Raw genomic sequence first — 16523 nt, 5'->3', positions numbered from 1 at the left:
TGACAGTGGGAGGACTATGTTTTACTGCTATTGGGAGAAGCAATGCTTGGGCAGATTGGGTACTGACTGTTGTTGGGTCTTAGATGGGACTTAAATGTACCTCTAATATGAGCAGGAGATGAATGGGATTTAGAGCTATTGGCAGTGTTAGAAGACAGACAATGCTGTGAAGACTGAAACCTAGCTTTTTCAGATAAGATAATGTTCGGGATCCTTCATAAGAGGGATTAGTCAACTAAAAGGAAGTCTTATTGAGTTTAGCCTGGAATTGTTCTTTATGTTTGATTTACCTGTAGACATTTCTTTAGTCATGTTCATAAAAAGCTAATTTACAGAGTAAATTTTTTCTCTGTCTTGCCGTTAAGTTTGTAAGAAGCAAGATAAATCAAGGCAAAATCAACAGACAAAGATGCTCTATGGAAGAAGCAGATCCAAACAAAGGCATCTTTGCAAGATGCACCTCTAGGACCTGTACTGTGGGAGAGGATTTCTTGCCAGTCTGTGAAAAACCAGTGTATTAGCAGATGGTGACCTTTGAGAAGTAGTTGTGTGTGCTGGGCACAGAAGGAGCAGATGGCTCTGGGCAAACCTGAAACACAACATACTGAAACAAATTCATAAATATTCAGGGTGTGGTAAAGACGGTAGGTCTATGAACATTCCTCTTGGGGCAAATGTGATGTGAGGGGTCCCATCCTCTCATTCTACCCTGCTTATTCCTTCCTTGCTGGACATCAGGCCTGATGATGCCACGGTCTGTGGGGCTGTGCAGTGTATCAGAGTAAGGAAAGGGGATATTTTGGCAGCAGATTATTGGCATAGCTACCTGGTCTGTACAGGGAAGTGGAGAAGAGATGGTACAGGAAACCAGCTTTGACATTCCCTTAGCTTTTGGGGATTTAATATTTGCTTTGTAGTGGCTGAGTATCTTTTTGAGATAGAGATGGAATGATGGGTGTTTCTGAGGTCGGCATTATTCACAGATCTCCAGTGATGATAAGAGCATGAGGATCCACCATGTTGAATTCTTGCTCTACTTTTTTTTTTTTGTTTGGTGTTTTTGGACTCCTATGTTGTTTGTTCAACTGATACATGCTTCTGTGATTGCAAATGAGTCTGGACTAAGGGTAGGTGCCAAAAAACCAAAGAGAATAATCAATCTTTTAGGCTCCATTTGTATTTTCAGTGTATTTTTCCCAGGAAAAATTAATCTTGTTTTGCTAACAGGTGGCTTTGCTGCCAAGTACCAAGTATACCTGCAAAAAAAAAAAAAAAAAAAAGAGCAGCATTTTCTCCAGCATAAGTTTTTATGTACGGAGTAAGATCGACCCTCTGTCCTTGGCTGCTTCAAGCTGACCTTGTGAATGGATTTACACAATCCTGTCTTTGGGCCTCTCAAAGATGTCTTGTTGATGTCATGAATCTGAGAAGTTTGATTTGTTAAAGATCTGTTGGATCACTTAGTCCTTCTGCTGTCAGTCTATGCAGAATTACTTCTCATAAAGTATTTTCACTTAAAACTTTTTCATTTATGGTGATTTATTACTGTTTTATTTCTAATGTTTATGCCACACGTTTCTCAAAGGATCAATTTTTCAGGGCACTCACCACTGAGGGTGCTCTGCATTTGTGAGACTGCACTGAATTTTGGAGCCAAGAGGGAGGCATTATGAACCACTGGCTAGGATTTTGGTGGTGATTTGCTAAAAAGCATCTTTATAGGAAATGACCGCATTTATGGTTCAGTCATTAGGGATTATAGACATTTCCATTTTAAAACTAAATTTCAAGGGTTCCAGTTTGTCAGGGGTTGACCTTGGGTAGCTGCCAGGTGCCCACCAAGCTGCTCTCTCACTCCCGCTCCTCAGCAGGGCAGAGGGAGAAAAATACAATAAAACAACCCTTGTGGGTCAAGTTTAATGGGAAAAAAGCAAAGGCCGTGCATGGAAGCAAAGCAAAATAAGATGATTTATTCTCTACTTCCCATCAGCAGGCAATGTCCAGCCACTCCCTAGGAAGTAGGGCCTCAGTATTCATAGCAGTTGCTTCAGAGGACAAATGCCTTAATAATGAATGCCTCCCCGCCCCCACCTTTCCCCTCCCCCCACCTTAGCTTTCGTTCCTGAGTATGATGCTTTATGATATGGAATATCCCTTTGGTCAGTTTGGGCCAGCTGTCCTGGCTGTGTCACCTCCCAACCCCTTGCCTACTCCTAGCCTACTGGCCTTTGGGTGAGGTTGGGGAGACATCCTTGATGCTGTGCAAGCACTGCTCAGCAATAGCCAAAACACTGGTGTGTTAGCAACACTGTTCTAGCTACAAATACAAAACACACCACTATATGGGCTACTATGAGGAAAGTTAACTCCTCCATCCCAGCCAGACTTGATATGCAGTTGTCATTTATTGTAGTGATATTTACAGCTCCTGTATAGAATATTCTTTTCTACTGTGAATTGGTTTAAAGCAATTAAATTGCATTTTAGTCCCTGATTTTGTAGTAACTCAAAGTTTTCTGGGTAAGAAAAACTTGAATTTTTAAATTATCTAAAATTGGAGGTCAGTCAGCAGTTTTCTTCCCTCTTCATTCATATGTATTCTTGATACTGAATAGGATTTTTTTGGATCCAACTTCTGAATGACTGATGGCATCTTTATTATTTGGCATTTTCTGGAAACTGAGGGGTTTTGTTCTTTTGAACTTATGACAGCTAGTGGTTTTAGTGGGCCACATTTCACTGAGATGTGGTCTTCGTGAAACATTGAATTTCTTTGTGATTTTTATAACTTAAAACTACATTTTGAAGTTAGATAGCAAAATCTAATAATGCATATATTAACTCTGCTAATATTTTAAATTTTTTTTTTTTTTATGATTTCAGAATAGTTGCTCTGAAGGATAGAGTTAACCTTATTCTTGTGAAGTGATTTATTAATAGAGAGTAGGAGCCCTTTTTATCTGACTGAAGGATTAAAATAATGTGAAGTTAAAACTATCTACTTCTCTCCCTCTCTTCTTCTTCTGTTCCTTTGTAAGATGAATAAAGGTCATTTGAAGTTAATGGCTGGTACATTTGGAACTAATAACAGGAAATGCTCTTTCTAACAATAGGTAATCTCTCTTATAGGCAGGGCTGAGCCCATTTCTCGTTATGTGTTCACTCGCTCATAATTCTGGTAAACTTTAAGCAGTAAGACAGAACATTTCCATGTCAGTTTTCTGCCTCAGGCCAAATTTGGAATTTTTATGCAAAATATTCAGCTGTTTCCAAGGCTGAGACTAGGACAAACTTTTGTTCCCTTATTTGAAATTCTTGATGCCTTTTTTTTTTTTTTCTTGTTGAACAGCTCTGTTGTCTTAGCATTTAGGGCTGAGGAGTTGAAACTTGCTGAGATGGAAGAAAGTCTTTTGTATTAGGCACATGTCCTTGCCCATGGAAGTCTGTCCAAATTTGATCAAGTTTTGTATGACTTCAAATAAAGAAAGTTCACATACACTCATAAGACCTCTTTCTTAGTGTCAGGCAGTCCTGGAATATTACGTCCACCCAGTATGTTCAAGGGAGCCTCTGAGAGTCAGTGGGAAGATGGAGAGCCATTTGGTAGAAGTAAAGGGAGATAACAGACAGTGGAAAAAGCATATTTGAGAAAGGTATTTGAAGTACATTTGATAAAGGAATTTAGCAAGAAGCCATGGAGAGATGGACTAGACTAGTTTAGAAGCTCAGAGGGAGACAAAGTGATACCTGATAATGGTGGTCAAATGGAAGGAAAGGTGCAGAGGTTGAACCTGAGGGTGATGAACAGAAAGTCATGGGCTACCAGCCCATGCTTTCCTCAAAAGCCTGAGTGGAAGTGCTGTTTCCATAGTCTCAGGGTAGCGTGAAAAGAATATACTTGTGTGAAATCTGCAGTCGTTTGTGTATGGATTTTGGCTAACTCTAAAGGTGGAACACAAGAAAAATTGTACTTTGTTGCTGTGGTCATTTACTGCTGTGTCTCAAGGATTTGTATGATGGGCCTACACGTGAACTATATACAATGATAACTATGTACACTAAAACTGCATTTAAAGAGAAAGCAAAGGTTATGAACATACACATTGAGGATTAGGGTGGGCAGGACAAACTGTATTCTATAGCCTTGTGAAACTTTGCTTTTGTGATCTAGGGGTATTTTTTCCTGTATGTCACCATCATAACATTAAGCGCTTGCTAGTGAAATAAGCCTAAGCCAACCTTGAACTAAAAGTTTGGTGCATAAGCTGGATGTTTTCTGGTTATCAGTTATGTAAAGGAGAATACTGCTTTTTCTACTACTGCTCTCCCATGCGTTGCAAAATCTGGATGTGTGTAGTGCATAAAGCAGGGGACATAGGAAGTAAAAGGAAGTTGTTATGGATAAGGTAGCTGAAACCATCCGTGGAGACATGGGTCCCAACTCCATCTTTGCTACAGTTTTGTCTGTTGCTCAAGAGTGACTTAAGACTTTGCAGATATCATCTTGTTTCTTTATGTTGACATTGAGATCCCCAAGACTGATTTGCAGAAGTACTGGGTATTTGTACAAATAACTTAAGTCCATAATTTGAACATATTCAAGTGTTAGGAATCTGAGAGTGACCACCCTGAGACCTCTGTATGTTTTTGGAAATTAAGCTTTTTTCACCTCAGTTTGCAGGTTGCCCTAGAAGTGCAGATAATGCCATTCCTACTTTTCAGGGTGCATTATGAAGACTGATTAATGACTATGATGAGCGCTATAAAAAAGCTTCTGAGGAAACTAATATCCCTACCTTGACGATAGGATTTGGATAGTCTGGTCCGAAAAAGGATACAGCCACATATGGAACCATCTCTGCTGTGTACAGAATAAAGCAGGGGGCCTTGTCAAAGGGTAATATATGAATACCTGATTAGAGACAATATCCTAAAGCATATGTGCAAGAGGGACAAATTAAGCTTGTACAGGCAGCCATTCCCTAACTTATGAATGTTTGACTTTGCAATCTTCTAAATACTCTTTTCATGCAGCATTTTTTTAACATGTAATTCATATTTCAGCCAGGGAAGAGACTGGTAGACTCATCATGAAGAGAGGCTGAAATGTGAAGCTGTGTGTTAGAAAACCTCCAGATTTAGTTATAGCTGTTTTTTGTGTGAAAGTAAGTGCTTGCTTGATGCTATGTTGGCACCTGTAGTTCTGTGGTTACTGCTGAGAATGAAACGACCACGGAGAGTGATCTTTCCACAGTTGCAGAGCACGTGGAGGTGAGCCCATGGCTCCCCCGGAGGAGGCGGTTGCTCAGGCACTTCAGAATTTTGTCCAGTTGCTGCCTATCTGTGTTCGTGGATGAAGGCAGGCTTCTCCTTTAAGGGCTGAAAGCCTTTCACAAATGCTTTATTTACAGTAAAAAAAGAATTGCTACATTGCTAGGGGCACATTGTGGAAAATGAAAACAACCCTGTTCTTCTGTATTTTCTATTCTGTAGGTAAAATACAAAAGAGACTTTGAAGAAAGCAAAGGAAGAGGGTTCAGTATTGTGACCGATACGCCCGAGTTACAAAGACTGAAAAGGACTCAGGAACAAATCAGTAATGTATGTGACTGCCACCTAAAGTGATTGTAGATGGAGAAATAGTGTGTCTAAGAAAAGGCGTGTTTGTTGGTGTTTCTGATGAAGTCTGTGAGAGTGAAGAATCTGATTTTGGTGACCGATTTGTGTATGTCAGATTTTGAAGTGTGTGTAACTGTATACCACGGACTTGTACAGCACATTGGCAATGTGTGTTCACCTCTCCAGCTTTCAGCAAGTATGCTCAAACTGTTTTCTATACTAAAATGATTTGACACTTTTTGCTTTTTTAATAGATTTGCCAGCAAGTAAGAGTACTTTTGTAACTTTTTATTTATGTATGAACTATATAAATTATATAAGCTGTAAAGTTTTGTCTTTTTTTAGCAGGGGCTGTCAGAATTAGCATAACTGGCAAGATGGAGTTTTCTAGAAGCAGATACAATTTTGATACTGAGTTTTAAAAGAAATTATATGCAAGACCATGTTCTGCAAGATGAGAAAGGAATGGCAAATAGCAAAAATTGACCTGTGTTTCATTAGCTTAGAGCTTGAATGCAGAATGCTTTCAGGAGTGGGATTTTTAAAAATGGGACTTTTCCTGACTTATGTTTTCACTAGGAAAGTTATTTATTTATATTGTATTCCCTTATAGCGTGTCTGACTCACTGCATGATGGAATATTGGGTGATATGTAGTGCAAGTTATGATATGTATGAAATAGGTAAGAACTAGAGGGAGCTAGAAATGATACAGAATCAATACCATTAGCTTGTCCTCACTTCCTTCCTGATCGTTCTTCTACAGCGAGAACTTATCTCCATAGATTATTTTGGGAAATTTTTTTGAATCATTCCTCGTAGTAATAAAATAACAGCATGGCATCAGAGGCACTCAGTGTAAGTACAATCAGAAGAAAATGATGGAGTTTATTTACTGGAAAGGAAAAACTTTTTTCAGGTTGGTATGTTATTGAAAAAAAAAGAGTCACTGAAAAGTACTAGTTTATCACAGCAATGGACATGTACCATTCTTGCTGAAGCATTCACTAGTTAAGATTTTGATGTCCAGAGCTGGTCTTTGAGGTGAAAAAGTGGGGCTCATTTCCTGGAGCCTTGGCCAATGGGGAGGACTGTTAATTTAAGAACCGTGCAAATGCTCCTGTGCGTAGATAAGATGAGAACAAAAGCTCGTTATCTTATGTTAATGCTGGGGCTAACTGAAATTTCTGGTTTGTGAGAGAGGAAGATGTATTCTTCAGAGTGGCAAAAAGCACGGCCATTAAGACTTCCATTTGGGATCTGGGAAACTTCAGCGAGTCCCTGGTTTTAATTAGCTGTATTTTTTATTCAGACCAGGAACTTAAATTAGGTCCTCTCATGACCTACATAGCTTCCTCGAGCAAGAGTGATTCTTTTGTGTGGGGTAGTTCTGGAACGCATCAAGGAGCTGAAATGAGCAATGCTCTGATGAATACTTAATCCCTTGCATGGGTCTGTTCTGTTAGGAGAGGTTGAGAGGAGTACCCTACAGCAGGCCTATGGTACTCAGTTTTGGATATTGGCATGCCAAGAAATTTAATTAGGTCTCCCAAGCCCAGTACCCTCAACATTAGAATATAGAAGAGTATGACACAGCTCACTTGCATACTCTTTCTCTCTCTTTTGTTCAAAGCATATTGGGTTTTCTGTTGTGGGAAAGGCGGAAAATAAAAACAAACAAGTAGTTTTGTGAAATGGGAAAGAGTTTTCTTCCTGTCTGTTTTTGAGTGGGACAAGGGCGTTTCTCTTCTAGCAGAAGACCTTGTTGCACGATTTATGATACTGTCTGGCTCCGGAACCAAAGGTATCTACCTGCCTTTTCAGACCCAGAAATATCTTTTTAAATGTGAAAAGTGTTTTTCTCTTTACTTCTAGTTTTTTTTCTTGGTGGTTGGATGTACCACTCCTGTCTCTTCATTCCTAACCACTCAGTCTTAACAACATAGATGTGTTCCATCCAGTCTTAACAATACAGAGTTGTTCCATTCAGCCTTAACAATACAGAGTTGTTTTCTTTTTTTTTGATGTATGTAGCTGACAGAGATTTCAAGTCATGGACTCTATTAGAAATAATTAATGTTGAAGGGTATTTTAAAATGGAATTTTAAAATGTGCATGATAAAAGAAGTTGCATTTCATTTACGCTTACACTAAAATAATAATTTGATTGTAGCATTATACCCTAGAAAGATAATTCTGCGTAGGCCACAACTTGAATGTAGTTAGAAAACTCCTGTGTTATAGGAATGCATTCCACACAGAGTAGTTTCTGTATTTATCAGATAAACAGTATACATCATGGAATAAGGATCTAATTCAGGTTTCAAGACACTGAAAGGTAAGCACTTTAATAATTCTAAAATAATTTTACTTTTAATATATAGAAAAATGGAAGAATACTAATATATGTATTTAATTTTCAGTTTTGTTTTGATTTCACCTTGAAGTATTAGAAACTTCTCAAAGAGCCTATTTGAAACAAAATTGTAACAACTTCATTGAAGGGGTAAGTGAGCACAGTTAAGTGTGTAGCTATTCTTGATGAAGATAAATAACAAAATAAAACTAATTATAATAGATGTTATTTAGCAGAATTCTTTGTAAAATATTGTCTTTTTGTCCTGATATTAAGTTTTGCAGCATACATGAATATTAGCACAGTGCTCTGACTTTTTAAAGAATCTCTTATGCTATCAATATAAACCTCGCAAGGAAAAAAGATAGTGGAGGGAGTGGGAGGAGAGTGGGTTGACGGAGGAGGTTGGATTTCGGTTCCTATTTTGCCACCAGCAATCCTGCCTCTGAAGACTTAGACCAAACTCATGGAATTTATTTTGTGGCTCAATGGATGTATCAGGAGCAGAATGGAGTTTCTTAGAAAAGAATGAAATTTATCCTGGTGTCTCATGTTTTTTAGCGTTAAAAGCCTAATTTTGCAGATATACAACATGCTTGTTCGAATCACGAAACCTCTCCGGGACATTCAGGTTCAGCTGCTCCAAGCTACGACTGTTACAGCTTCTTAGCACTGAGTTAGCTTGAAAGGTGTAAACCACACATACTACCATGCTAGTCTAGATTGATGTAGGGAAAGCTGCATAAACGAAGCAGCTTTTTTTACTGATGAGTTTGCAGGATTTTTAGCACCTTTGCATGGCTGAGCAGGGATTTTAAAATTTAAATAAATTTTACAAATTAATATGTGTGAAAATGTTTATAAGTATTAGAAAAAGTATATATGTTTATAAGTATTATAAAAGATTATTGATATTTTTTCAATTATTCCAAATATAAAATTTCCATCACTTCTGCTGCAGATGTCACTGTTTCTTGGCATTGAATATGTAGTTAATGCACACAAAATTTATACTGTTCACACAGAGAAGTATGTTAATTTTGTTAAAAGACCTTGCAGTGTTTTTTGTCCATCTTGAACTCTGAGAGGATTTTCAATATGAATGCAAATATTCTCAAAATGAAAAAAATGCCATGTATTTTTGTAGGTGATTTTTCCAGTGAGCTAACTGTAAACTGATTTTACAAGGAAAAAGTTAAGGTGGCAAAAGGAACAGAATAATTAAAGAAGATGGCAAAAGTCTATTTAGTGATCTGTCATGACATGTGGCTAAATGAAGAAGTAGGAACTCAATCTAATAATATTTCCTTTGGGGAAATGGAACACTTTCAGCAGTTTGCAGCAATGAGCTGCGGCTTACTGCCACTGCACTTTTATGTCTAGATATATAGCTTGAAGCATGTTTTATCCTATGTGAAATAAGTTGCTCTTTCTTAAATCTGTTCCTGGTAAATGTCTGCAAAGTATAAAACAAAACAGGTGTCCATACAAATTGATGGAGTGTGAAGCTTTCATTAAGATAAAGGCCAGTGCTTGGATAGTAGAAGTTGCTGGCTTGGTTGTATGGCTGGAAGGGTGCATGGAAGCTTTCACAGTGGTTGCCTTCATTACATTGAGAGCCCGTGTAAGCATTTCTCACTTCCACATTCATGCTGTTATGAACTTTAGTCATGTGGGAGCAAGAAGCAGCGCACATCTGTGCCCTTCTTCCCTGTGAGAGCTAGCAAAATGGAGTCATGCAGTTCATTTATATGTATGTGACTCATTTTCCAGGAGGTTTGGATTGTATATGAAATTAAAACTATTCCTTAAGGTAAAAATGGAAAATAAGAAAACAAATTAAATTTGGTTTACAAAGCACATTTCCAAGGTATCCTATTTTGGTGAAGACCTTAAGTTAGGAAGGACAGTAGAGTTAGTAACGAGAAGGTCACTGCATCACCCCTGGGGAATAGAGGTGCCTCCCCCATATACCAGGAGTTGAACTCCTCACTGAAGTTAGTGAAGCCTGTATTGGATGCAGAGAGAGAGCATGAAATCCAGCTGATTTTGGAAAAGCTACAAATACAGTCAACCAGTCTTTTTTTTGTTGTTGTTGTTGGGTTTTTTTTTGGTTTTGTTTTTTAACATCCTGATTCCAAGAAGTAAATTAAAAGAGCTTTTTGCTTATTTGTGTGAAAACAGTGTTTTAAACATTCATTGCATTATTACGTAAAATTGCACTTTCTTTAGATGTAATGTTTTATTATATACAATAGAATTTTCTTATAAATGAAAATCTTGTAACATTCTCAAAAGTGGTGTATGTGGATTTGAATGAGAAAGGCTATGTATTCATTGTCTTTAATGAAATATGGTGCCTGTTTTTTTTTTTTTAAGTATGAAGGGTCACATTCTACCTCCAGTTAAATTTATACAGCTTCAGGGGAAGCAGCAGAGGACAGGATTTCCCCCATAATTTGAACCAACTAAACACCTGTCTTCTGGAGAAAGACACAAATGATAAGGAATTGGGTACTACCTCAGATGTGATATAAATATGTCTTCATGTAGCAGTTAAAGGAGGAAGCAAATTACATTGCTGCTGTACTTGTGCATATCTGCACATCTGAAATTAGAAGCTGTCCCTAACAGACACTGAGCCATGGCTCCGTATTTGGAAGCTATTGGCACAGTTGTTCAACCTGTTTACTTGCTCAAACATAAAATGGTCTCTTAAATTGCCAAAACAGATTGTAGAGAAAGTTGGCAGGAGAAGATGTTAACAATAAGGCCCGGAGCTCCATTTGTAGGATTCACAGCGTAAAGCCTGCAGATACTCGTCTCTAAGGGCTTTTTTCCGTCCATTGAATTCAAGTGAAGGAGAAGAATAGCATGAAAGGGAACAAGAAAAATTGACAGCAACATCAATGTCTACATTTCACAAAACCAACCATGGCACATCAACGAAGAGACTGGGTAAGCATGTTAAATCACATACAAAAAGAGCTTATATTGTTCTACGCAATGCTGGGATTTTACTGCTTCTGAAGTGATTCACACTTTATCTGACTGTCTTTATATTCCTTAGCATGATTTTGTTGTTGTTGTTACATTTGGAAAATATGCATTTAATCATATATGACAACTGTGTCTACTAACATAGACGGAATAGCACTTGCTGACCAGTGTATGAAGTGCTGCATGCCCATAGCAGGTGTGGAAGGCTCGGTGCGCCATGGTACCAATTGCCTTCTGGTTCTGTTGGTTCCTCTGATAGTTTAATGTGAACTCCAACTTTAGGAGTTATGCATTATTTGGTATGCTGTAGACTTAATTCCACACAACTGCATTTCAAATATGCTGCATATAACTCATGTGACTAAGCATCTACCAGTTGTGTTCAACAGCATTGTTTTTTGGCTGGAAGCTAGTATACTGAATATCATAGAATCATAGAATCATTAAGGTTGGAAAAGACCCTTAAGATCATCAAGTCCAACCGTTAACCTAGCACTGCCAAGTCCACCACTAAACTCCTCAAGCACCACATCTACCCGTCTTTTAAATACCTCCAGGGATGGAGACTCAACCACTTCCCTGGGCAGCCTCTTCCAGTGCTTGATAATCCTTTTGGTGAAGAAGTTTTTCCTAATATCCAATCTAAACCTCCCCTGGCGCAGCTTGAGGCCATTTCCTCTCGTCCTATCGCTTGTTACTAGGGAGAAGAGACTGACCCCCACCTGGCTCCAACCTCCTTTCAGGTAGTTGTAGAGAGCAATAAGGTCTCCCTTCAGCCTCCTCTTCTTCAGACTAAACAACTCCAGAATATGTCATTTCTATTGCTAATACAAGTGTATCTCTGCAAGAAGATGGAGTTTCTATTGTGCTCCTGTGCAGTGAACATACATGCATAAGGTCATGTCCAACCTTGTCCCTTTTCTGGATTTCTCTTCTAATCTTGCTTTGTATAGATACATACAAATGGAAATTCTGAGAAGCCCCAGGTCCTTTGGCTTTCTAATATTTCTGTGTTGAAGTTTTTTGAGTTCTCATTTGGAGTAAGTAGAAATAATTCTGCCTTTAAATATAGAGTCCTAATAAATGCTTTAGAAATGACTTAGCAAAAGAATCACATTAATTTTCAATGACTATGAGTTTTTTTTGCAGATTTTTATATAGATTTCATATACTGTACAGCTTTCAGAAATTTGTAAAATGACTGAACACATACTTAAGAAATGATGAGTCTAAGGAAATGTAAGTAATATTTTAGATAGAACTTGTCCTAAGTGAGCAACTGGAAACTGTTGAGAATGCATTTCAAACCTCAATGTGTATTTTACTTAAAAAAGAAAAATCTTTCTTTAATGATCATTATCAAAGTATTATGCAAAGTTAGAAAAAGAGTGTTAAATTAGCCCCTATGTATATGAATTCTTTACCTACACTTTCAGTAAAAAGTCTTTATTTAATGGCATGCTGCTTTATCCACTTGTTCCTGCTTTGATCCCTGTGTAGAACAATAGTCACCAAGCATTCAACTTTGAAATATTTTCTTTCATTTACTGTCTATTTACTGTACAGTATGATAATGCACACACCATAAAATGTTGTAAAAACAACCTGTAACTTCTTTATGGAGTTTTCCTCAAAGCTTCTTTCTCACTTCTTTAACTGTATTGAATGAAATTGTTTTCAGAGTTGTCTAAAAATGGGGAGGTATTGGAATCCCCTTTTATGCCATCCTTATTTACATGAAGAACTAGAGCACAGAGATTAAAGTATTTATGCTAATCCAGTAAGTGGCACCTAGAGTAAACCATTATCTTCTATGCCAGACTTCCATTAGAGGTAGAAAGGGGTACAACCTTTGCCAGGGCATTTTACAGCTGTTTGTTTGGGAAGAAAAGATCACTGAGAATCCAGAGCAGTGTTTTCGTGATTCATCAGGGGTGGCGCTGACTTCTTTATCTGTCCTCATAACTTTTTCAGATTCTCTTTGTTCGTCTCTCTTTCTTAATCCTTGTGATATACATGATAATAGCTCCCAACATGTGGGAAGAAACAGTATTTTTAGACCCCCAAAATTCCAAGTTGAAGGATACTTTTTGGAATGTCAGATACTCATTACAATTATGATGTGTGAATCTGTCAGTACAGGTGGAATTGAATAATTTAGTTGACTTTAACTACTAGAAAAGTTCAACTTAGCAGGTGGACTTTCAATTTGCAGCAATGTATAACCCAGTCACATTAGGTCACATTCCATGGGGGTAGTAAAACAGATATCCCTAACATGGTGACATTCTTCACCTGCTGAAGATCAGCTTCCTGGTCCAGAGCAGAAAACCATTAGAGTCCATCAGTGACATTGTTATAAAACTACTTCTTTTGTAACACTGGTGGAAAGATGTATAAGTCTTCACCAGAAAGAACAGAAGCATTTTACCATGGAGAAGCTGGAAAACAAACCCCTGGACAAGAGAGAGAACTGCATTTGGAAAAACTGTTAGCATTGAAAATAGGGATTTATAATGGGTGTTAGTGAGTTGTTTGACCTATTATATCTCATACTGCCCATAATAGCATTAGATGTGTAAATTCAGATTGGCTTTTGGGTAAGTCCATTGACACACTAACCCCAAATCTATACTGAAGTTCTGGTAAGCTACTAAAGTGTGAGAAAAATGGCACATCAGCAGATTGTATAAAATGGAAGTGCTTGTCTGTCAGACACAAATCTATTTTGACTTGAATGGCATGTGACCTTGGGACAATTTCTGCTTGGGGAAGGCTCCATTTCAGCATCCCCACAGTGAGGATGGATAAGGGACCTCAAAAGAACCCTCACAAATGTGAAGCTGAAACTGTCCTCAGAGATGTATGGGAAAATATTTTAGGTTAAGTGGATCTCTGGTAGTCAAAGCAAACAGATGTGACGCCTACATAGCTCCCTCTTAAATGGTCTTATTCCATCTGGCCTTATTCTATACGCTTGGTTAGAAAAAACTCTTTTCTCTCCTTTTTTAGCAAATATAATATATATTATTGTGGTTTATTATGTTTTTTTTAGGATTTCAGAAGTCTTTTTTATAAGTTTATAGAAGAAATTGCTGTAACTTGCTTATTTTCTTCTATATCACTGCTTTCATATGAAATTAATTGATTACAAAAGTTATAGAGCCTTTATGATGTTAAAATACATCTCAAAGTTTCTAAAATTTTCAGTGAAGTTCCACAGGGAATAGTATAGTCTTTCTGATTGAAATTTAAATGAATACATTTGGCAGGATGACTGTAACCTTGCTCACTATATTGACAAAATAAAATGAGTTGTGTGGTGGAAGTAAAACAAGCCGTCCAGAAAAATCCCCAAAGGTATGGATTTACTGCATTGCGTAAGTGGGTCAACTCATGCATGAGAAATGAATGCTAATTGTAAACTGGTTGCAAAACTGTAGACTTTAGGTAGAATTGAATCAAATGACAACCTAAATATTTTGATAGAGATGTCCTATCATGCTTCTCTTCAGAAAACAGCAACAAAGCTGAGCATTACAGAGAGATAATTAAAACATGTATTTGTGATACATTAGAACAGTGTCATTCAACTCCCAAATGAAAGGCATTGTATTCATTTATGTCACTGGCACTGATAAATTTTAAGTTGAACCCGTATTTGGTTAAACCTATGTTTGGATTGATTACTTTACGTGAGATACACTTTAATTCAGTAAAGTATGCTCTGTTTCTCAATGATCAAAATGTTCAGTCCAGTCTAGAAAAATACCTCTTGGGCTTTTTCTGGTTAAAATAATAGTAAAATAGAAATATCTAGTTAGGAGGTACAAAACAAAAAGAAATTTCTGTCCTGTTTCATCTTCTATTTGTGATATAACATTCATATTGAAAGGCAAGGCTTATGTGAAAGGCATCAGTAATTTAAGAAACTACTACATAGTCTTCAAATATGTAACATAACATTTCATTGACTTCATTTTTAGTCTACAGTAATTACTTGACAATAACTTGTCAACAGATGTATGTGTTACAGATACAGAAGTAAACCTCTAGGTCAATATGTACTTACTTAAAACTCCAAACATCCTAATTGGAGGCTAAAACAGCCATGTAAATGTGAGCAATAAATTGACAGTTATGCTATTTTCACATTTTGCTGCACTATTGCCTGTATTGCACGTGCCTCTTTGTACTGTAGTTTATGGAATGAAAAATTCCAAGCTGTAATGAAGACAACTATAAAAAGTGTTTTGTGGCAACTGTTGTAAGCACGAGTCTGTCATCTGACTAAAGGACATGAGTTTCTAAACACTAGTGACTTCAAGACTTAATCGACTTGGAAGGTTTCTGATATTTAAATATATGGCTTTTTCTGTTGTGGTGCTAAGCAACTAAATCATGACAAAACCCCAACAACTTCTTTTTCCTGTGGCACTTGAATATATTTAAGCAATATCAAAATAATTCATTATTTTTAATGAGTACATATTTTTGAAGCCAGTGGTTTTTGCATATAGTAAAAAGAGAATGAAAATAAAAACTCTTCATAGTAGCTCAACTTGGGAGCTAACTAAAATGAAGGTTTTAGAATGAGAAAAAATTAATTAGCCAAAAAGTTGGGAACCAGGAGTAAGCACCTCCGGAGATCCTTGAGTAGTTAAATGCTTACAAGGAAAAGATAATTTCTAATTTCCTTGTTTTCCTATATTGTCCATTACCCACTTATCATTTCAGCTTTTAATTCTGTCTTATCTGATGCTTTTGTACTGTGCATCAGTTGCTAGGGCAGCATCTTGGGCAGTAAACCTCCTGCTGAAGAACAAGATGCTCTGCTTCTTCTAAAGCTAATACCATCTTTAATCTTGATCACTGGAGATTTGAATGTCTCAACTCTATGATGCTCACAGACTTCATTGACCTTGACAGCAGGGGTATCTGGTCCTCTGTGGCACTCCGTTTTTTTTTTTGCATGTTAACACATATGTCTGTGATTTTCTTAGCCTGTCAGTAGATACATTAGTTGTGACAAAGCCAGCACTGTAGTGTATCCAGTATAACCAAAGTGTATCCAGTAACTGTAATGAATAAACTTTTTAACCATCCTAACACAAGAGGGGAAGTAGCAAAAGTTTGCATATGACGTTTCTGCTTCTGTCTACAAAGATCTTGGAGCATAAGAGGTTACTTTCCCAAAAAGCAGATTAGAGTGACACAAGTGTTGCTTTCTAATGTTTTCTGCTCTTTGTATTATTCAAATAATGATTTAGTTACAGAAATGTTTGTGTACTTCTTTGAAAGGTTCTTTATCTGGCTCACACCAACATAGCCTTGCTGCTAGCAACCACAATATTTTAATGGAAAACTGAAGGTTTTTTTTTTTTTTTCCAGATCTGCCTTGAGTTAATTTCTTTCTCTCCTGTCTTTTCTCACTTGGTAAGTTAGTGACCCTGTTCAGTCCGTCAGAAAGATGAGGTATAAAGGGGCAGATACTGAATATTTCACTAAGCAAGCCACAGGCAGCAAATAGAGGGAGTCTGAACCTCAGT

The 16523-nt window shown here is 37.3% G+C and overlaps 1 protein-coding gene across 2 annotated transcripts in view; it reads left to right on the top strand.

The window, feature by feature from the left end:
* NEBL (nebulette) overlaps positions 1–16523 on the top strand; it is a 269145-nt gene that overhangs the window by 118371 nt on the left and 134251 nt on the right. For both annotated transcript variants that reach the window (XM_082307588.1, XM_082307587.1), the window contains exon 4: positions 5494–5601. In XM_082307588.1, coding sequence (XP_082163714.1) covers positions 5494–5601 — 108 coding nt within the window. The remainder of the gene's footprint in view (positions 1–5493; positions 5602–16523) is intronic.

The sequence above is a fragment of the Platalea leucorodia genome (assembly GCF_965183815.1).
Source record: "Platalea leucorodia genome assembly, chromosome: 1".
Classification (NCBI taxonomy): Eukaryota; Metazoa; Chordata; class Aves; order Pelecaniformes; family Threskiornithidae; genus Platalea; species Platalea leucorodia.
The sequence above is the reverse complement of the archived record's forward strand: the minus strand, read 5'-3'. Positions and strand labels throughout refer to the sequence as shown.